Here is a 23,387-nt window from a genome sequence, read left to right as displayed (position 1 = left end):
AATTTTCATGTACATTGAAGCAGGTTCATGGAAATCGCAAGTGAATCGATGCAAGTACTTGGACATCGGAGGTAATACCTCATTTTTACCTTTGTAGTCTGGACTATATGAAGCAAAAACCAATTGAAACAACTGATACGTAAAATTTTGAAAAATCAATATATCACTATTAACATCCAAGTTATAATTACACTCACAGTTACACCTTCTGGAGCTTGGATCTTTCCTTAGGTCGCTACTTCATATCAAGTTATATGAACCAGATAATGTAATTGTACGTGTACGGGTAGTACACGTGTGTTCAGTATATTATTAATGAATCACAGAACTTTGGTAACATATATTACGTAACATTTAATATATAACAAAAACATTGCTAATGAGAAAGAAGTCAAAACCCGATATTTTTACAAAACTTATTTAAAAGGAAATTAAAAAAATTAATTTTTATTTTTCATTTCGGCTACTTCGACATAACTTTCTTCAATAAGATCTTCTGTATCTTGTTGCTTACCTCTAGTAGTTTTCGATTTATTTACCTCTTGTTTCCTATTGTTATTTAAATCAATATTAGTAGAATCTTTATCGGGTGTGTTCTTACCTTCTAAAACTGAACGAATGGCATCTAAAAGCGCCAATTTTTCGTTTGTCGCAAATGTTTTATTTCCTATAATTTTAAGAAGCAACAATCAATTTAAATACATTCCAAGATATCGTGTGTAATGATATATTTATCACTTGTTGAGAATAAAATTGGAATAAACTATTGTGTATTTTTATTTTTTTAATTCCTAACCAAAAATGGCCCTCTTTATTTTATTTAGTAGCCCTGGCTCTTCCTCAGAATGTTTTGCTTGGGTTTTCTGCTCAGAACCAGCTAATGGTATTTCATCATCTTTTATTCCTGTTAAATAAAAACTTTTTTTAGACTTTTCAAACAAACTTATTAAAAAGTAAAGTTCTCAATTCTCATATTTATCCAAAAAATAGCTTCCATGATAAAAAATGTTTGTTGGTTAAAAATAGCATTTGCATCAAACCCAAACCAAGCATTCATTTAACTTTTTAAGTGAGTTGTTATATTATTGAAAAAGAATATGAACTTAAACATAGTAAAAATTCCACTCTACATTTTTCATATTATAAGAATGACCCAACAATAATATGGGACCCAAGGAGGATTGTGGAAGATACTTCAACCGCGTCCGATTTGTGAAGAAGGGTTACTTACAATAAAAAAATGCTGCTTTGACATTCTCAAGCGCAATTGATTTTTTTTCAATTTCTTTTGAAAGATTTTTAAGAGTAACTGAGAAAAAATTGTCAATTTCCTTTTAGTGGCAAAAATTGTTAATAAAGTAAAGTGAAAATTTGATATGTATAACTTTAAATTAATTTGTTTTTAATACATTTCTATACAATTTTTCATCCTTTCATCACTCACATTTGGTAAAAAAAAAATGAAAGAATTCACGAGAAAAGCTTTTCCTTGGTACGGAGGCAACAGACCAGAATGTATACTGTTGTATCTAATAAAGATATTTTTTCAATGCAATGGTCGAGATCAGAAAAAACAAATCTTAATCTGAAATTCTTGTTGAGACTGCTTGTGGGTCTTAAAAATTTTCAAATATCTGGGTCAGAAAAAATCGCATTGCACGAGTGTAACTTTAACTTTTACCCCAAATTCATAGCTGCTAAAGAAAATTTTTATTCTTCTTTAAACACATATCTGTCCCAAAAAGGGTAACCAGTAATTTAAATTTCCAATTTCAGAGCGTATTTTTGAGTGACTCAGGTAAACTTCTACTAATCATTTTCCATATGGATGGCGCTATTATGAACCTATGACCGAAGTTAATTAATAAAATTGTTTATATATTCACAAAAAAATTTGGCACTAAAATCTATAATTATGTATGCATCAGGCCCATTTTGTGAAAAGTTCTGTAACAGTTACAGTAACTTGAGCATTGGAATAGACCACATATGTCCAAATGTATATATTCAAAACGACCAGAAGAAACAGAAAATATGAACAAAGCTGCATTGTGCCTAACGACCTTAAAACGTTGACACACATATGTCAATGTCAAAAGAATTTCTTATAACACTCAGTTTACAATGACCTCTCTAACATCTCGACTTTTTTCACATCTTTGATACAGAAGTCACCAAGTACGTATTAATACGTTGCTTCCTCGCTTATGCCTCACCAATATTTTCAATTGCCAATTTAATCATTTATAGATAATTAATACAAAACGCGTTGAATATATTCCACATGACTCCTTGTCAAAGCAATATATATATATATATATATATATATATATATATATATATATATATATATATATATATATATATATGTATATAATATTTTTGCTTATTCACATATTCACATATTTTTTAATAAACATTTTGTTGGCTTCAACCATCCAACACTCATAATTATTACTCTTTCTGGCATGCGTTTCGATCACCAAGTAATTATTTTTGGTCATCAAAACGTGCATCAGACAGTATAATTATGAGTGTTCGGTTTGTATAGTAGTAGTAAACAGTGTTTTCAGTATAATATATAATATTGAATAAATGTCACCAGTCAAGTATATTGAACAAGTTACACTTTTTTATCATGGTGCTAGTATTTTATGTGATTCCAAGTTACACATTCATTAGATTACTGTTTCTCAAAGAGAAGAATATTATTAACCCATCAAAGCCTAGTGTTGCAAAATAGCCACAGTAAATATATAATTTTGCAGCGCGAATTTCAAAAAAGCTTGGGTAAGTATTGGATACATGGCAGCATATATATTTACTTGTATAATGTCTTCTCTATTCAAGGCAAGTTGCAGATAGTGGTCGAACAGCTGTGGCCGTGCCGATAAAAATGGACATAAGGATCAAATAAGTACAAATTCTCTTTTCAACTAATATTCATATTTTTGTGGTTTTTAAGTAAACACAAATACATGTCTTCGATAAAAAGAATTTATTTATAATACTGATTTGTGTAACACCTGCACATGTTTATTTTGATGCCATACTGTAACTCTAGGCAAGCAAAATTTCGATGTGAAATAATATGCAAATTTCTCACATTTTTAGAGGAAGCTCCTCAAATTGCATATTCTGATAAACTACTAGTGGATTCAATATATATTGAACCCTGTTCTCTTACTGATGAAGAATCGGGGGATGAAGATTACCAGAAATACCTGGCTTAACGAGAATGCTGTAGTTTCTTGAAAAATACCACAGTATTAGAAACTACATGATATATACAGCATATGTTTCAAGTTTGAAGACGCCACGTTTGTTGGGATTGTTCCTCTTGATTGAGGAAAAAAAAACACCACTCGTGAATATTTAAATGTCATATATATTTATTTGCTGAATGTAAATGAGTAGTTACAAAAACGTAAGAAGAGATAAAGCGACCACCATGATGCTCGAAAGCGGGATTTTGTCTCTTGACTGATCTCGTTTTTCATGATCAACGGCCTACGATGACAAAAAATGCAGCGTTGCCGTTGTGAATACAATAAATAGATTCAAATATGCAGGAATTCAATATATTTAAAAAATACTAAAACTTATCAATGTTGTTAAGCATTTTTTTGGCAGCCATCAATTGTTAATATTTTTTATCAAAAAGAAGTTTTGTAAAAATAACATACATCATTTTATGTTAATAAAAAAATTAATTCAAAACTGAGAATATTGTGGAAATGAAATGTTTTCAAGATCTAATATGTAATCTGTAATAAGGACAAATCGAACACAAACAATCCTAATCAAGAGAAAACACAGTCAAGTAATAGAGTTTTCAAACATTGCAATAAGTTTCAATAAATCTATAAACACGGAAATAATTCGTCATCCTTATGTATACAATACTTATATTTGAAAGGCATTAGCTCAACCCATATGGAAGCTGAACTAGATTCTACTCTGGGTAAGAGTGCTCCTTCATCATCAATTTCATTATCAAAGCGGTACTAGATGATCGTCGATTAAAAATGCACGAGCTAGCAGACATAGTGGCATTTCAAAAAGTGCTGTACATCGCATATTAACTAAAAATTTGGACATGAGAAAACTGTGCGCAAGATGGGTGCCGCGTTTGCTCACAATAGAACAAAAACAGCGTCGCCAATATGTTTTCATCGAGTTGGAAGACTTGAAAAAAGATTATCTTAACAAATGAAATGATGATGAAAAAACATCTCTTTGATAGGTTGGAAACTCTTAAGTTTGTCACACTGAATATTTGTTCATTCATACCAATTTTAAAATTCAACAAATACAAGAAGGTATTCAAAAATTATAATGGGATCTCTTGTTAATATTACAAAATATTAAATTTGTGTTTTTGTGCATGTATTTTAATCATTGATCTTAAACAGTTTGTTAAATTACTGGAAAACCCTCTTTGTTATGGTTAAATTTTTTCGAAGATACCTTGTATACCATAATTATAGTTCCATTGTACAGGTCCCATACACATGCAATTTTTCAACATTTGTCATAAAACGTGTTTTATTTTGAAGAAAATTAATTATTATTTCAGTTAGATGAGGAGGCTCACTTTTATATGTTTTTTCCGGGTATCATGCATTATTTCTTGAATCATCTTCTGATTCAAACCACTATAACTTCCTGAAGGGATATTCACTATGTGCTTCAGACCGATATTCTCAAAGCATTAGTGCATGATAGATGGATGTAATGAGATGAAACGTGGTCTTATGTTTTGGCTCTGATAGTATTTCTAAAAATTATCCCAATCGTTTTTTGCCTTTTCTCATCTTGTCCGCTAATTGATTGATGGCCATGGATGAAACTTGGGCCCATCACTTCACAGCCGAAACAAAAGAACAATCAAAATAATGGACTGAAAAGGAAGAACAAATAAATCAAGCAAAAACAGCCACATTTGGCTAAGAAGGAAGTGTTGTTTCATCTAGACAATGCGCCAACTCACACATCTGTTATTGTAATAGCCAACATTATTAGATTAAATTTTGAATTGCTACCTCATGTACCCTATTCGCCATATTTAGACCTCTTGGATTATTTTCTGTTCCCAGACTTGGTCAAAGATTTTCCAGCCATGAAGAGATGATGTCAGCAGTTAGTGGCTATTTTGAGTAGCTTGATGATTCTTATTATAAAAAGAATATCGAACTTATTGGACATACCTGGGAAAAGTGTATGGGGCTAAAAGGAGATTGTGTTGAAAAATAAATATATTTTTTCCCAAAATTTTTGAGTTTCCTTTGCTGGGCCAGGTACTTCTGAGATCATCCTCGTATTTATATTTTTTTTTGTTAATATACTATAATTCAACTCTAATTATACATTCTGAGGTTTGGAAAGTATTTCTATATAATTATTAATTCCAGATATAATTTCACATTCCTACATATTGTTTGATCAATTTAATGTAATCATTTGTACGAAACATTCCAAAAGATAATTGTTACAGACTTTTTGTTAACTATAAGCTGAAGTAATAAACGAAATTGTTTATGTAATATCTTGAATTCACTATTTTCCATATTAAAAAAAAAAACAATTCAAAAAGTAATCGTAAAATTAAAGATGGGATGAGAAAGGCCCTAATTGTATTTTAAGAAATTATTTTGTTTGCCTGTTTGCATATTTTACTCACATAGATATTAAAGAATTTTTCTTCAGTATTGGTTGACATAGTTCTAGAGTAAAAGGTTTCATTAAATGCAGATGAAACTAACTATGCATACAATGTAAACATTAATTTATATCAATCTAATTGGAAGAAACAGTAATCTTAAAATGTAATTAACTAATAAGCTTTATCAGTTTCATATTCTTCTTCTTTTCTTATATAGAAGTAGCTTAAAAATGTAAACAATTTTATTTAATAAATATCATGTTTTAAAATCTTACCGTTCTTCTTAAGCGTAACTCCCAATATCTGACCAGGAGTATCCTCTTCTAATTCAGCATATGCCATTAATAATGCTTTCTGCTTGTCACCTAAACGTTTTGGAGCTTTAATTTTAAAAGTAACATAATGATCCCCATGACCATATCCGCTTACTTTCTTCATACCCTTTCCACTTAGACGAATTTTAGTGTGTGATGATGTTCCCGGCATCACCTTGAAAATTTCGTTACTCATTTTTATTCCAACATTAAAAATTGAATTTGATGATATAAATTTAAAATAAATTGTGATTGTGGAGATGATTATAACTCACTTGGATAGTATGATCCTCGTACAATCCTTGTATCCTAATAGTACCACCTAAAATAGCTTGGGCTACTGATATTTCTGCCTCTGTGTGAACATCAGAACCGTCTCTTTTGAAATAATCGGACTTATCTACTCTAAATGTCACAAATAATTCCTTATTTCCTACAGACATTCTCACTGTTTGTCCATCTTCGATACCTGAAGAATTTTAATTTTATTATTCCTGCTTTAGTTAAGGTATTACTACAGTTACCACAAGTTTCAAATGTGTTTTTGATTTGCATGGTATTTATAATTGGCAACGCTGCGTAAAGGAAAAGAGATAGAATATAAAGAATAATTTTTAATTACTTCGAAATTAAAGACAAATATATTTAAAAAAATTATGTTTTTTATGTTTGACTATATAGTTTGTAACTCATTGCATTCTTTTATTATTATATTCATAAAAAGTATATTGTATGTTATTTGAAGTAAAAAGTAAATATAACACTTAAATCCCCACATACCATGTTCAGTACACGTTCAAATTTCGCTCAAATTTCGCGCGCGTTGCCATATATAAGTAACATAGTAAATTTTCTCATTTATTCACTAATTATTTTTGTCACAAGCTCTGAAATCAAATTTCAAGTAACCAAAATGTCAAGAAATTGTTTATCTTTCCATTTATACTACTTTCATTGAAATCTGAATGTCACGATTTGTTAAATAAAGGATAAACTTGGACATCCCATAAGCATCAATGGAAAAAACAAAAAATTTTTAATGTTGATATATTTTTTCCGTTCTCTGTAGACTTCTGAAAGTTTAGCTGGTTCATTATTTTATAATAATATACTAATATTCATTTCATTTCATTAAATTTTGAATGCCAATTCTAAAACCGGTGGTACCACTATATTTATGAACCAAGCAAATGTGTTTAAAATGTAAATACATTAGTCAATGAAGAAAATGGTAAAGACTCTAGAACAAAAAAAGGATATGAGAATTGATAGTATATATTTCCTGGATCATATAGCACTCAGACTAAGGTTACCTAATTTTTGGGTCATTCAAGAAACAATTAGTGTATGTAATCAGAATGCATATCACCAAAGCTTTCCGAAATTTGAATTTATAAATGAGACTTCAACTTCAGTAACAAGTTCTAGCAAAGTAATGACTAATGATAAATAATAACAATACAGATCATAACACCCCATTCAATATCTATTGCTTCATATATTGTAATTCACCAATTGAGTAATTAATTTAATTGATATTTATGTTTTCTGTCAGGTGTAAAACGAATATATATTTGAAACTAATACAAACCTGCTGGTACTGGAATGCTGACTTTTCTTCTTTGTACGGTAGATCCTTTCCCCTCACATTCTGTACATTTATGTTTGATGTACATTCTTGAACCTTGACAATATCTACAAGTTGATCTCATTACAAACGGACCTGTGGTGATGCTTTCCATTCCAGTACCATTACAAAATTGGCATTTTGTAGCTTGCGTACCTGGTTCACATCTGGATCCTCTACATTTCGGGCAATTATCTACTACATTTATGTTTACATCTTTGTTAGTACCTCTAGCTGCTTGTGCAAACGATATTCTTAAAACAATCTAAAAGTACAATATAGGTATAAAAAACAAGAAAAAATTATTTGCTTCACTAAGTATGATAAACAAGGTATTATAATGTTAGAAATTGATCTAGAGTGGAATAATTAAAACTCATTTCCAACCTGCCAGTGTAAATGCCATTTTAATTGAGCATATTATTAAAATGCATATTATTAAAATGGTATTATGAAGGGGCACTCTTATTATTAATTGTGCTATTAATTGATAGGTTCTAATTTGTTTTGAGGTCCTAATTATATAAGGGTGGTGAAATATTAAAAATTTCTCAAAATAAAAAATGGCCAAGCAACCCTCATTGGATCACTTCAGATGGATTGAACCTATATTATATTAAAATATAATCATTATACAACCATTTTTAAAATTAAACATGGTATAAATAGCAAACTACTTGCTTTTATAATATATTTTATAAAGTAATTCATAGAAACAAGATAAATCAGTTCGAAATGAACTAATTGACAATGGGTGTGTTTCTAATGTAAGACCAATTGCCACTTACTTCTTGAGCTTCTCCAAATCCATAATTTGATTCAGCAAAATCGTCAAAGGGTGAGGATCCTTTACCAAAAGCATCACCAAATATTTTCCTAAATAATTCTTCTGGATCTACAGTTGACTGATATTGCCATTGTTGACTGAACCCTTGAGGTCCAGAGGCTCTGCCTCCGGCACCTCCCATACCACCCATTTGTTCAGCTGTAGAGCCCCAGGTGTCAAATTGTTTACGTTTAGTTTCATCTCCTAAAATCTATAATGATATTGTCTGTATAGATTCTTATTACAGTAAAATTTCTAAAAAATCGAGTAAAAGAAATCTATTGAAATTAAACATACAAATACTTACTTCATAGGCTTCAGAAACTTCTTGGAATTTTTTTGAGGCTTCAGGATCATTTTTGTTCACATCAGGATGATATTTTTTGGCAAGTTTGTAATAAGCTTTTTTAATATCGGCAGTAGATGCGTTTCTACCAACACCCAAAACTTCATAATAATCTTTTCTTGCTGCTCTGAATATTGACGTTGAATGAAACTTCCTTTTTTGGGGAAATTGTGAAAATGAAGAATCTGAAAAGTGCAGTTCGGTAGAAAATTGAATTTACTTTTTAATAAAAAGTTATGTTAAATCTTAAATGTGGTTAACCAACATTGCACTTACTTAGAATCAAATTACTGTAATTCAAGGATCTGGAGACTATTGAATTATTGCACTGAAAACACTGATATAAAAGCCTTCTTGAGATTTTGTTAATATTCTGTGAATTTGGACAAACTAATATATATTTTGAACTAAAAATTCCAAATAGACTTCTTGCACTAGCCATTTTCAAATGACAGAGAATTACATTTTTACTTTGAAAATCACTGCTGCCAATACAAAAGGTAAAAAACTCGAAGGAGCGCGCTCCATGTATCATGAATTTGTAAACAGGGATTGTTTGTCTATATACGAGTTTTGAGCTATGAGTAGGGTACTTATTATATTATTGATTATATATTTCAAAATTATTTTTTATATATTTCAAAATTATTTTCAATCTTATCTTTTAAATGGGAGAAAAATAGAAATCACAGATCTTTCAAAGTGATTTCTAGTGAATCATATTAGAAAATAACTTTCACTGGACTGAAAAATTTTAAACATGCGAGTCTATGAAACAGTGGAAAAGTCAGTGTATGTATAAATTTAGATGTGACAAATTAACAACGAGTTAAGTTGGATGAAAAACGTTATATGAATAGTTATTTGAAAACTCAGATTTATACTAAAAAAGAAGAAGTTTCATTTTCCGTTCCTAGGTTATATTATGACATTTGTGAAGAAAATGTCTAGGAATAGGTAGGTATTTGCAATTATCTACGAATTTAATTAACAATATGTTTTTAGTATAAAAATTTTACCTGGCGCATTAGTTTGTGAGGACTGCAAATTACGTGGAGACATAACAGTGGGGTCTGGTACAATAATACATCCAGGTGCGGCTATTATTGCCGAAGCTGGACCAATTATTATAGGAGACAACTGCTTAATAGAAGAACAAGTCAGAATTATTCATAGGTGGGTAGGATATGCGATGTTAATTTCCTTAATAAAAATTAATATTCTAGGTTGCCATTTGATCAAAAAGATAAAGAGATTATAACCCCAGTTCTCATAATAGGTTCATATAATGTTTTTGAAGTTGATTGTACTGTAGAGTCTCCAAAAATTGGGAATAACAATGTGTTTGAATCGAAGTGTTATGTTGGAAACAAAGTCACTGTTTCTAATGGTTGTACAATTGGAGCAGGATGTAAAGTTACTGAAGAACAATTGTTGAAAGATAATATAATAATTTATGGATCTAAATGTCACATGAGGGAGGGATTGGATAAACCAGTTGTGAGTATCATGAAAATATGAATATTGAACATATTGTTTCTTCAAACTTAATGTAAATATTTATGATATTCAAGAGGCAGGGTAGAATTAATTTTGTACTTTTTAGTTACAAACTCTACAGATGGAAACTTTGGCTAAAATGCTCCCAAATTATCATCACCTCAAGAAACCTAATACAAAAGTTTGAATATTTATAACATATATTGTGACCTTTCTAAAAATAAGAGTAGTTGAATCTATATAATTTATTAATATTCCATATTTATACTTATAATTTTATATGCACAAATAAAATTTGAAAAAAAATTATTCTCATTTTTATTCTTTCAATATTTTTGTGTATGGTAGACAATTTACAATGATAAGGTGAGTTCACATGTTAATATTGTTACTTACTGGTACCAGCCCTAAAAGATGGGGGAGCTCTATGCTTACTATCCTATATATAAATTGAATTTTTTGTACAAAAAACTTGAATCTAACAGGGGGCAACTGGTTGCCCTCAACTTCTAATCATTCATGAAAAGCCTTTTATAATGTCTCAGAAAAAGTAAAAGAAAATCATTAATAATTATTTAGTCCTTGTTAGGTATCTAATATATTTACAAAAAAATATTATTCTATTGGTTCTGTTTCTGTTCTTTGGTTATAAAATATTTCATAATCATTCTTCCCGTTTTTGTCATCTCCACTATTACAAAATAAAAAATATTTTTTAGGCTCTTTTATCTTTTCAGCACACGTATTTAGGTATATACTTTTTGTATGCTTTATCAACACATGTGCTATATTGTTTAATTGACTTTCTTATTTATAAAATACGTTTTTTTGAAAAATTTTTTACGTGGTCGTCGGAAAAATAGTGTGCACAACTCGTTGGAAAGTGTATTTCGCACTCATTACGTTTCAAAACAGTAACTAGTGTGAAATGTATCACTTTCCAAACTCGTTAAGTAATATACTATTATACTTACAGCAAACCTGAATAATTGAGACAAGAAATTGAAAACCCTGTTTTTTAAATAATTTCTTTAAAATTCATAAGCAACAAATTGAGATACATTTAACTCATATCATTCCAATCTCAAGTTTACCTATGAGGAAGAATTAGATGGTGCTATCCCTTTTGTGGACACAGTAGTAATTAGGCGACCGAATGATGAATTATTAACAAATTGGATTTCCAAACTTTCAGCATCAAGCCAACTTCTCAACTTTTATTCGAACCATCCTTGGAGACATAAATTAGTGGCAATAAAAATTCTGTACTACAAGGACCAAACACCCAAACTACAGCATTTCAATGTGATTTATAAAATAAATTGTTAAGATGCTATAAAAGTTACATCGGTATGACATAACAGTACTTGAAATCCAGAATATACCAGCATAAATACGATTTTCGAGAACATGATAAGATCAAAAAAGATAGATAAAACAGCTCTATTCCAACATCATCTGCATAAGGAACATAAATATTCATAAAGATATGATATACATAAAATTGAATGATGCAGTTTATAACCGAACTGATGTGGTCCATCTCGGGATTTAATTTAACAATTCGATTGACCCTTACCAAAACAGTATGTGTACAGAATGAAATATTGGTACACACATATCTTACTATTAGAATATTACTATGCTAGTAACTCGTTTTTATTCAAATTTATTTACAATTTTCGAGTCCGGGGACTGAAAATAATCTATGGATAGGGATAGCTCTGCAATAATTTTTTATAGTGCTTCAGAATTAACAAAACCGTAGAATAAAAACCAATTTATGAGTATTAGAAAATATATTTGATATGTTTGTTTAGACAAAAAAGGTTTATATGAATAATTGATATATCACGTTTAAATGGAATATTTAACTATGAATAGTGAATCAATTATTTATACCAGTATAAATAAATTACAGCAAAAATTCAACTAAATTAATAGATGAGACTCTAGGTATATATAAATGTAGACACGCTATTGTCATTAATATTATTAAAAGGATTAGACAGTTTGATTGCATTGATATTACTTTTACAAGAGATTCAAACTATGATAGGGTTAACCTGATCATTATCTGAATGTTGGGAAAGTAGTCCCGATCACGTTCACAGTCGTTCAGTAACTGATCGAAGCAATCGAGATCCTTTTTACCCTAGTACGGTGATGACGGGGTGTTTCTTTTATTATCTATTGAAATTTTTGTTGGAGTTCTTAAAATTATTAGTTCTCTTCATAGGTTATCTATTATTAATTTTTATGAGTCGCATCACTGACAGGTTACTGAAACTTGAATTTTTTGTACATCTTGCCGTTTTAACAAATGAATATTCTTCTTGGTATTACAATAACTGCTCCATAACAATAATTTAACTCCCAGACTCTATTATACAACTAAATAAGTCTGTAACACAGAAAAACTCGAAATATATTTAAACATGAAATAAAGTGAAAAAATAGTTATTGGGTTTCTAGATGACATGTATTTACATATATCATTCCTAATATGCAAAGAATATACCGTAAGCTTCTTATAAAGGATGGTTCAAATATAAACCAGAATTTTGCTATAAAAAAGTTTTATTATAAAGTTACAGAACTGAAATTATTTACATTTATTTTAAATAGTCTTTATTACACCCGCATGAAGGATTCTACCTTCGCATTGCTTTCGAATCGCAGTCCATTGAAAGTGCCTCTTTCAATGGATTTCTCGTTTACTCTCCGGAATATAGTGGTGTACCCAGGTCTCGTCTATGGTGAAACAAATTGGGACAAATTCATGACCAAGAAGTCGGTGAATATCAAGGAGCTTTATGGAGGGGTGAAACACCTCTATAACAATATAAAGCAATAATTAAGACTAAAATCTAGTACTGCACTTACTACTCATAGATTATAAGGAAGCTTACGATATAATAGAGATAAAAAAGTTGTATGAAGCTTTAGCATTATTAGGTGTCTTAAGAAAACTAACAATAATAGTGAAACGGACTCTGGATAGAAATGAGATCAAAGTATTGTCAAAAGAAATGCTATCAGAAAGTTTTCATGGAAAAGAGGACTGAAACAGGGAATACCTTGTCCACTTTACTTTTTAACTTCACTTTGGAAGTAGAACAAGTATACAGTAGATTGGAAAAAAAATTAAAAAAAAATACGGCCTCACGGTGAATAGCGAAAAAATTAAATTTAAGGAAATGCAACGACAAAGAAAGAATCAGGGGGAAAACTGACCTTGCAGGACAAAAAATGAGGAATATCATTTTGAACAAGTTGAGTAATCACCTGTCTAGGTGTGCTGATTACGAATACGGATGAAAGGACTAAAAAATCGAATAGCTAAGGGATGTAGAACAATGGAGTCCTTGCATAATATTCTGAAAGCAAAGATGAGATTGTACTAAAAGTTGATTAGGATAACTGTGCTATATGGTCTTGAGTCCTAGGTACTAACCCAGAAGTGTGCTAAAACATAGAGGTGTGGAAAAATACTGGGGGGCGTGAAAATAAACAATTAGTCATGGAAAAGAAGAACAAATGCTGATTTGAAGAAAATATATAACGAGCCTAATATTACATAAGTAGGCAGAACCCAAAGAGTAAGGTGGCTGAGGCAAGTGTGCAGAACGAATGCAAACAAAATTGCCAAGAGATCACAAATGGAGGGGGAGGGAACTAGAAGAAGAAGAGGCAGTTCAAAAAATAAATGGATAGGACATGTACAGAGAATGAATGTTGTTCTAAGTGCTTATACATAAAATATTCTTCATTTGTTGATACCTACATAGTATATACCGAAATTTAAGTAAAAGGTACATTTTCCTAGATACATATTTATGTTATACAAAGAAATTACATACATTTTCCATAAATTCATGTATATCTATAGTAAATATATAAATTTACAGTGAATGAATCTTGTTCTAAATATATTCTTGTTTTATATATAAATATAAAATATTTATTTGTTGTTAACTATAGGAATATTCATAGAAGATTCTGGACAAGTTTGTAGAAAGTATATCATTTCAGATATGAATTGAGATAAAGTTTTTGCCAGCTAGATTGTGAGAGTTTTGGTAGTGGGATTGTGGAAAAATTGAACACCAAATTGTACTAACTTTCGAATACTTATGTATTCCTCGACTGGGATTAAAATTATGATCAAGTATAATATAAAAATATGTATAAAAGTATAACAAGAATAAAAATTACCTACATTAATTGGTTGAGAATTGTGGCGTTTCAAATTTCATTGATTCTTTTAAAAAAAATTAAATTCATAGATTTCAAAAAGCAATATTCAAATTGAAGCTTTATAGAAATATTAAGGTTATTGATTATGGTTATTATAGAGATCATTGTTAATTTTCATTGGTTAGATTATGAATGACATTAAATTTTTATAGGTTAGATTAGGTTAGGTTGTTGTGAATATTGATTATTGATTGGTTAGTTAGTAAATGGTATTAAATTTTATAGGTTAGGTCGTAATGAGGGAAGTTGAATTTTTTAGGCAAGGTGAGGTTAATTGGTTGTTAATGGCGTTTAATTTCTTTTAAGGAATTTGTTTTTTCTAAATCTAAAGGCGTATTTAAATCAGTTTTTTTATTAATACATTGATCATTTTTGGCAATATATGTTGTTTCTAAGAATAGACGTTTTTTATAGTTTTTCAAAACTTTAGCAGAGTCATAATTCATAATATGTTCTTCGTAATAGACATGTGTCGCTAATGAACACCTATCAGGTGTGTGGGAGGAGTTTGATTTTGCAACAATCCCGCTACGAAAACTGTTATTTCAGATATATATCTACATCTTTTTAATATAAAATATACTTCTACATAACTTTTTGATGCTTTTATGTATATTTATAATATATACGTAATTATACAGGGAATAAATATTGCTTTAAGTATATACTTGCTTTAGTCTTGTTTTAATATAATAGTTATATCTTGAAAAGGTCTTAAATTTCCTATGTTAAAGACAATTCCAAAAAATTTGATAAATGGAAAGGTATATATCAGTTGATAGATAATATATCTGCCCAAGGATCTAATGTAGATAAATACCACTTATAGAAGTGTAAGCTATGACTAAAAAGACAAAAGCTAAAATGTAACATTAAATACTTTATTCCTAATGTTAATTATTAGCCACGGGTACAACGCCCCACTATCGCTGTTATTTAAAAAAAATTTGATTTCCCAACACTTATTAATAGTGGTCTGAATTCGATACTTTTGATGCAAATAAATGTTTTGAACCGTCACAAAACAACCGATGAAACTAATATTTTTGTTAATCCTTCCTGAACAAACAGATTTTGCTTTGTATCCGCTAAATAAAAAAAGCTATCAAGCCGCTTTATTTGTAATATTTCCCTCAGTTGAAATGAATATTCGGCATTTAACTAACGTAAAAAACTGCGTGTGGATTTTTTTTATGTGGGCCTCGATTTACAGCAATAAAAATTGTCGTTAACAATATTGATATTTCCATAAAATTTCATTTATACCCTTCTCCGCAATCGTTATTATTTTTTATAACTATTGTTATTTATTTGCAAGAGTAATTAAAGAGGAAATAATGAGTTATCCAACTTTTGGAATTGAATAACCACTGATCATTTTCCTCATTTCCCCTTGGATAATTCACCGTTCAAAAGAGGCCCAAATGGTTGATTTTCCATAAAATTTCATTTATACCCTTCGTCGCTATCATTATTTTTAATAACCATTGTTGTTCATTTGCAAAATTAAAAAGGAAATAATGAATCATCCAATTTGTAGAATTGAATAACCACTGATCATTCTCCTCAATTCCTCATGGACAATTAACCGTTCAAAATGGTTCGGATTTCAAAAAGGAAAATGTGATATTATTTTCTTATCACCATCAAGAAAAACGTTAAGAACATTGGTATTCAGATTGGTGCTTTTCTGTGTAAGGTACGATTATAATTTTAAAACTTTGAATGTCACAGATATTTTATCTCCCACTATTTTCTTCTTTGTTTGTTTATAGGTGAATCCACAACTCGCTAGACAATTTTGATTTGAATTTCGAGGTACTTGAATACCTCAAATCCCTTTCAAACTTGAAAAAATATAAAATAAAAGTTAATGTTATAAAGCGTTTTCGTGGCTGACTGTCAAAAATACTATCAATTCAAATATTATGGGGTTATTATTCAATTTAATTTCTTTTTAATAACAATCAAAACAATCCGCACAGAGCCTTTGTACAGCCAACATTGAAGGTAATGGGTACTTACTTTGGCTAGATGCTTCTATAGGTGTTATTAACGAAGCACACTGATAATAATATAAATAATGCTCAATAAAGTTGAATATATTTTCATACTTATTACCTGATATTTAAGTTATAATAGGAGATCAATTTCTTGAACAGTAATTCTGTTTGTACTATGATAAAAATTATTCTGCTTAATAATATATAATCATCAATAAATATTCAAACAATATAAAAAGCGAATTTAATTTATTTAACTGAGATATTGGAAGAACAGAATATGTAGAAAAATAATTTTTATATTCATCAATAATCTAGTGAATATTTTATTGATAAGAACAATAATAACGAATATTGGGGAGCAGTATAGGGTAATGTAGAAAATTTAATTTTAGAAAATATGTAGAGAAGAAGTGATTGTTTCAAATTATGGAGACGAGCAATGATTTCGTTTCGGGGTCTTTTAAAATTAGGACAACAAATGGAAAAAGAGCAAATCTGAAATCAACGTTTTAAGTTGGGCTTTTCTGGATATATGTATCATACTTAAATTTATTGTGGTGCAGACAGAACGGATGGGATGTCAGTGGCAACGAAAGTTGTTTTTAATCTGATAGAAGGATCACTTGAAAACCGCGGAGTTCTGGCTGCAAGATAACAAACCAAATAATTCTTTTAGTAGGAGAGTTGAGAAAGAATAGGAGATATATATAGCAAAAGTCGTATTGTTTTTGATATTAACAAAATGAGAAATTCTAAGTAGCGAGAAGAAGATAGAAGTTTTCAAATGAAAAGATAAGTGCGATGTTTGATGCTAAAATCTGAATAACCAGATAATATAGTTCATGTCTCTGGAAGGGTTAGAAGTAGATACAAGTCCATAACAATAATTCTGGAGAAAATTTCGAACGAAGACATGACAGGTCATTCATAAAGACTTTGTTTTCAATATTGAGCGAGCTAATAACGCCAATTATAATTTAGAATATCTCGAGAAGCTTTTGTGGAAAAAGTATTTTCAAGATATTAACCTGTAAATAGATCTATTTGAAAATAAATATTTTAAAGAAGACAGAAAGCATATATTGACAGCTACAAGCGGTTCCATAGACAATAGATCTGTAGCTCGGGGTAGGGGGAGAGTGGGGGAATGGCGGACGCGGGGTAAGTACGGACTAACAAGTATCTACTCATTCCCTCCCCTCCACGGCAGCCCGGTGCTGTCATCTGTTTCTTTCCGCCATTTTAGTGCCACGCAAAAATTTACGACAGCCGGCTGCGCACAGTTTGAAAGTTAGGTAAAATTAAAAAAAAGGGTATATTGATCTAATTTTTAGTGTTTTTTAAGTCGAGGGACAGGTCTGTATACTAAGTGATGGTAAAAAGTGATATTTTCATAACCTACAAATTTCTCTCTTCGATTTAAAAATACCCAGTTGGGTTAATTGCGGACAAGCCTTGCGGGGTAAATACGGACGTCCGCAATTACCCCGAATTCAATAAACTATTATGAAATTAATCAATAACTGCTCATTTTAAGATGCCCCGGAAATATATAAAAAAACGACAATCATACACCAATCATTACGAAAAGCTGTGCAAGAAATATAAAGACCAGAAGATAACTTTTCGACAGGTGGAAGAAAAATATGGTATTCCTAGAGCTACTTTGTTTGACCAAGTGAAAAAAGGCAATGTTTCTACAATACCAAAGAGAGGTAAAAATGTTCTAACGTTTTTAACGAAATTCAAGAAAACGAACTGGTTGATTTTATTTTGAAGTTATGTAAGGCTTTCTTTAGGATAACAATACCTACTCTGAGAAAGATAGCTTTCGATTTTGCCACCGCAAACAACATAAAACTGGGATTAGCACGGTACAACGCAATTCCAGGATTCTTGCACCAGTGTAGAACGTGGTTCTTTAACTACAGTTGGGAATTGTTTTAATGCTGGAGGCTCGTACATTCCATCATTTTTTATCTTTAAAAGAAAAAGGATGAATGCTCAGCTTATGAAAAACAGTAATAGCAACATGGTAGCTTGTCTTTCAGGCTCTGGTTGGATCAATGAATCGATATTTGTTGATTGGCTCCAGCATTTTAAAGAATTCGCTAAACCATTGGCTGACAATCCCGTTTTGTTAGTTCTAGACAACCACGAGAGCCATATTAGTCTGAAAGCTTACGATTTTTGTCGTAAAAATTTTATCCATGTTTTGACATTGCCTCCACATACAGCTTTTAACCGATACTCGTCTATTGATAAAGCTATAAATGACTTCAAGAGTGCTGGGATTTTCTCAGTTGATCAAGATAAATTCAAGGGCACTTTCGAAAGTTTCGGTGATATAATTACACCAGAAACTCTATGTGATACCAGCCATGTGGGTCCTGATCATAACAGCCAAAGAGAGTTTCATAGCGAATCTCAAATTAGTGATGCAGCTATTAACAGCATTCCTGATGAAGGAAGATCTCAACAAGAGTCTCAGTCCTCTAGTAACATAAACATTATCGATGAATCCGTTCCCAATGTACCTGATCAAGACGAAATAAATGAGAATAATGCTATAAGTGAAGCTGATTTAAACCAAAGTACGACAAGTCAAAAAAGTCAATGTTCATCAGTACCGGTTAGGGATTTTATAAAACTTTCTACAGGAAAAGGATCAAAGGGTGTAAGAGATCTGAATAATTTTTAAAATGAAGGAAATGTTGATTACTTTTGCTATTGTCAGGAAAAGTACAGTGATCCACCCGCCGAAGACTGGATTATGCGTTGAAAGTGTAACAAGTGGGCTCATGAGAACTGCACTGCAGGAAGTTCTTCTAAAGGCTTTACTTATGATTTTTGTCTATGATGTGAATCTAGTCCGTAAATACCCCATGCTGTCCGTAATTAACCCAGGGTCAGTCCGAATTTACCCCGAGCGCTACGGATAATTACGGACAGACAAGGTTTTGTCTTTGCTAAAAATATTCTATTTGTTGATTGATCTCGTTTAATAAGTATAATTGTTTTTGTAGATGTATAACTAAAGATTAATAATTAATAAAGACAGCCTGATTATTACTGATAGTACGAATGTAGTGCGTTATTTCCCTTCAGCATCCGCAATTCCCCCATCCTCCCCTACTGAAGTAATTAGTAAGTATGGAAAACTGTACAGAAAACTCACCGGACGACTTTACAAAAAAAGTTCTATCAAATATATTTTTTCCACTAGAGTTTTTAAAGATCGAAGTCATCGAACAAAGAGTTTTAAGACTACAGAAGATGTTGAGCAAAAGAACAACAAATATCAAAACGAATCTACTTCAAATTCGGATTGAAGACAATAGGAATTTGGTAAGAAAATTTCCATAAGATTTTACAACACGTTTAGCTGCTCAGAGTATTGATGTCAAGAAGATAAAATAACCAATCTATCCACTATACCTCCACTGTGAGGAATTTGACAAAATCTGGAACCCACTAACAAGAAGTAATTGAAATTACTGGTGATCAGTCATCATCATTTTTCTTGTCAGTTGTCAAATATGGAGTGTAGAGGTAAGGAGAATCGTCTTAAAGGGCGGAAAGCTGAAAACGTCTATATGTAAACAGCAAATTATTTTTCGAAGACTCACCAAAACAGCGCTACTGCCATGTGGTGTATGGTTACGTTGAATGAGAACGCTGTATGCTTTATGTCGACTCCGGTGATGTAAATGTGAATAAAGACATACCCAAATCGAGAATACAGGGTGAATAACGATATCTTCTAGCTCACTGAGTATATAATTACACATTAAATAAAATTTCCATCTACATTTCTTCTTTATAATACAATTAAACACAACCTCATCTATTATTAAGTTTATATTGAAATTGATCTCAAGGTATGGACATTGGTGATATCATAAGAAAATTGATAAGTGGGTACATATTCGCTAATTCCCGGGGTCGATGAAATCAATAATTACCTTTGATTTGTAGGATCGCAGTGGCTTGTAGCAAGTGTCGAAAATAATTTGGTAATTATAACCCGTAAAATTCTTCAAAAAACAAGTATAGTGATATTGTCAGTGCATTTGTATTAAACAATTATGTCTGAGTCCGAATATTAAATTAACTGTGACCTTTATTGTTTATAACCATCTATATATTATACAGGGTGTTCCGTGACTTATATTTAAGTATATTTTAAAATTTAAAATTATACATTCGAACATCATGAATTTTCAATGAATGATTACGTATGTCTATGTAGTGTATTTGACAGAATAAATAATTCTAGACTACTATCTGAAGGCCAGGGGTGGCCCATGCTTAATGGTTAACAATCCGTAGCTTTTATAGGGACAACCTGTACAATCTGAACATAGCAGAAATGAATTTTTCAACAAAAAGTTACTACTTCTTTAACTCGATAAAATTTATGGTTTATGAGATGTAGATTTTTAGATCGTTGTACATACGAAGGAAACTGTTCGCCATAAAGAGACATTTTGAAGAAATTTTCATAAATTGTATTTATGTTTTGAAAATACTTACAAGAGATATTTAGACACAATATCTAAGTGAAATGAATATTGTCGAACATCGTGTTACTTACGTAAGGTAAAATTGAAATGTAGAAAAATTAAGTTGATTAGTCTCCAACTTATATGAATTCGCAGCTTTAAAGGTCTATAACTCAAAAATAAGGGGTCATATGAGATATTTTTCCTCATCACAGCATTATTTTCACGTAATTTACTCCCGAATTTTTTGCATTAATTAATATTTTATGTATAATTTTTGATTGGATTTGTTTACTGCTAGTTTCGTTAAAATAGTTATGACTCACAAACTACATTTTAATTTACTGTCCTACTTTAATAATATCTGATGTTGTTTTTAAAAGTTTCCATTTGCTACTAAGGCGTCATCTTAATTCGCCCCCTTCGTTCTCTTCATAGTTTAGGAGCTGTTAATCTAAAAAGTCCCCTTGTACCGTGCATGTAATTGTTTTTTGAAAATTGATAGTTCAATACTATAAGAATTGAAAACGCGAGGTTTGCGTGGATTTGCAAAGTCGGAAAAATGTTTAAATCAATTAATTATTTTGAAAATCCATAAATGTTTCTCCCTCATGATATGAAATGGTTTACCTAGAGTGTATTCGATAAAAAATTTCATTCTATTTCAAAAAAATATCATGCAAACCAATTTTTTTGGCCGGGATAGTCAGGAAAGCCTTTTTTAAAGTGTGTGATGAGGGAGGAAATTCTTTCATTACGTAACATAATTTTTTTTTATTTTGTTCGTTTCAATGTCTACTTTAAGGTTATCTTGGTTTGCATGTTTAGAAACGACCGGAAATATTCAGCAAACCAGCTTAAAAACCGTTGACTCCGAACTCATTTTTGATGAATAGAATTATAGTCAATAAATTCAATCTAGAATGAATGTTTCTGTAGGGAAATACCATTGTTCCATAATGATTTTAATTTTTACTTACGGTTTGCGCTCACGACTCATATTCTTCTCGATGAATAACAAGAATAGGTATAAATTTTTTGTAGCACTCACTATCACTAAAAGTTTAAACTTAAATTCGCAAATTATAAGTTTTTGAATTGTCTGAATAGTAAAACATTTCTTAAAACTTTCTTTTTATAGGGAAAATAGATTAATCTTCTGCTTAGTGGTTGTAATACACATAGAACTCATTCTATGTTTGTAATAATTTGTAAAAAGCGAGTAGAAATATTTATTACAGTTATAAAAAAGATAAAAAGTATAGAAACTGTCGTAGTTTTAGAAGCTTACCCATACAGCAACTTCATTATGTGCATAAAAGAAATATAAAAAAGTAATTTCATAAAAAAAGTACTAATAGAATATATAAAATTATAATCATTATGGAACAATAGTTGAGTTGGAACTTTTGAAACCGTTGACGATATTCATACTGAATACACGGTTTACACCACCACTACATTAACACTGTCTGACGCGCGTTTCGATAACCAAGTTATCGTCTTCAGAGACTGAAGATAAACTGTTTACCTTTCCACAGAGAAACATTTATTCTAGATTAAAATTATTTACCATAATTCTATTAATCGAAAATGAGTTCCGAGTCAATAAATTTTAAGCTGGTTTGATGGATACTTCCGGTCGTTTCCGAGCCCGCAAACCAAGATAATCTTAAAGCAGACATTAAAATCAGGTAATAAGAAATTTCCTTCCCCATCACACACTTTAAAAAAGGCTTGCCTGACTCTCTTGGCCAAAAACATTGGTTTGCGTAATTTTTTTTTGATTTTTTTCGAATACACTTCAGGCAAACTATTTCACACCATGAGAGAGGAACTTATATCGATTTTTTTGATAATTAATTTTTTAAAACATTTTCCGGCTTTGCAATACACTCAAACCTCGCGATTTCAATTCCTATTGTTTTAAACTGCACGGTATGAAGGGACTTTTTAGATTGACAGCTCCTGGACTACTATCCCTACACTTGATATTGTCAAATAAGCAATTATTTGCGAAGCTCTTGTGAGATTATATTATTAATATTGAGCGAAAGATGGCCCACAAATTTGTAGTTCAAAGTCCAAATATTAAGAACAATGTGAGTGTGAAATGAAAACCTATTCTCACAAGTTATCAAAATAATGGAGAAAAAATATCAAGCTGAAGCTTGCGAATAGATATTCCTGGACGAACATAATGAAAAATCTCGCCTTAAAAATTTTCTCGGCCACCTTTTTTTGTTAATAAATTTACAACATGAATTAACAAAATGTTTTTCCAAATAATGTACTACTAAATGATTGTGAAAAAAATTCAAATAAATTTTATTTAAAT

The 23,387-nt window shown here is 30.6% G+C and overlaps 2 protein-coding genes across 4 annotated transcripts; one reads left to right on the top strand and one right to left on the bottom strand.

The window, feature by feature from the left end:
• Positions 1-328: 328 nt before the first annotated feature.
• On the bottom strand, positions 329-9,257 carry LOC130894938 (protein tumorous imaginal discs, mitochondrial-like). 3 transcript variants are annotated; one of them, XM_057801988.1, is made up of 8 exons: positions 9,055-9,257; positions 8,740-8,963; positions 8,395-8,643; positions 7,571-7,871; positions 6,255-6,448; positions 5,941-6,154; positions 602-667; positions 329-549 (listed from the first exon to the last, which is right to left on the bottom strand). In XM_057801988.1, exons 1-8 carry the CDS (start codon positions 9,218-9,220, stop codon positions 536-538), a joined length of 1,428 nt encoding a protein of 475 aa, XP_057657971.1. In that variant the 5' UTR covers positions 9,221-9,257; the 3' UTR covers positions 329-535. The 3 variants fall into 3 exon arrangements, with proteins under 3 accessions (XP_057657971.1, XP_057657970.1, XP_057657969.1); XM_057801987.1 differs by having other exon boundaries at positions 329-904; XM_057801986.1 differs by having other exon boundaries at positions 329-667.
• Positions 9,258-9,709: 452 nt separating this feature from the next.
• On the top strand, positions 9,710-10,584 carry LOC130895143 (dynactin subunit 6). Its single transcript, XM_057802313.1, has 4 exons — positions 9,710-9,735; positions 9,784-9,954; positions 10,005-10,278; positions 10,385-10,584. The coding sequence occupies exons 1-4, from the start codon at positions 9,722-9,724 to the stop codon at positions 10,463-10,465; spliced, it is 540 nt and encodes a 179-aa protein (XP_057658296.1). The 5' UTR covers positions 9,710-9,721; the 3' UTR covers positions 10,466-10,584.
• Positions 10,585-23,387: the final 12,803 nt, after the last annotated feature.

This window comes from Diorhabda carinulata, chromosome 6 (assembly GCF_026250575.1).
Source record: "Diorhabda carinulata isolate Delta chromosome 6, icDioCari1.1, whole genome shotgun sequence".
In the NCBI taxonomy this organism is placed as follows: Eukaryota; Metazoa; Arthropoda; class Insecta; order Coleoptera; family Chrysomelidae; genus Diorhabda; species Diorhabda carinulata.
Note: the sequence above shows the minus strand (reverse complement) of the source record. Positions and strands in the feature narration are given on the sequence as shown.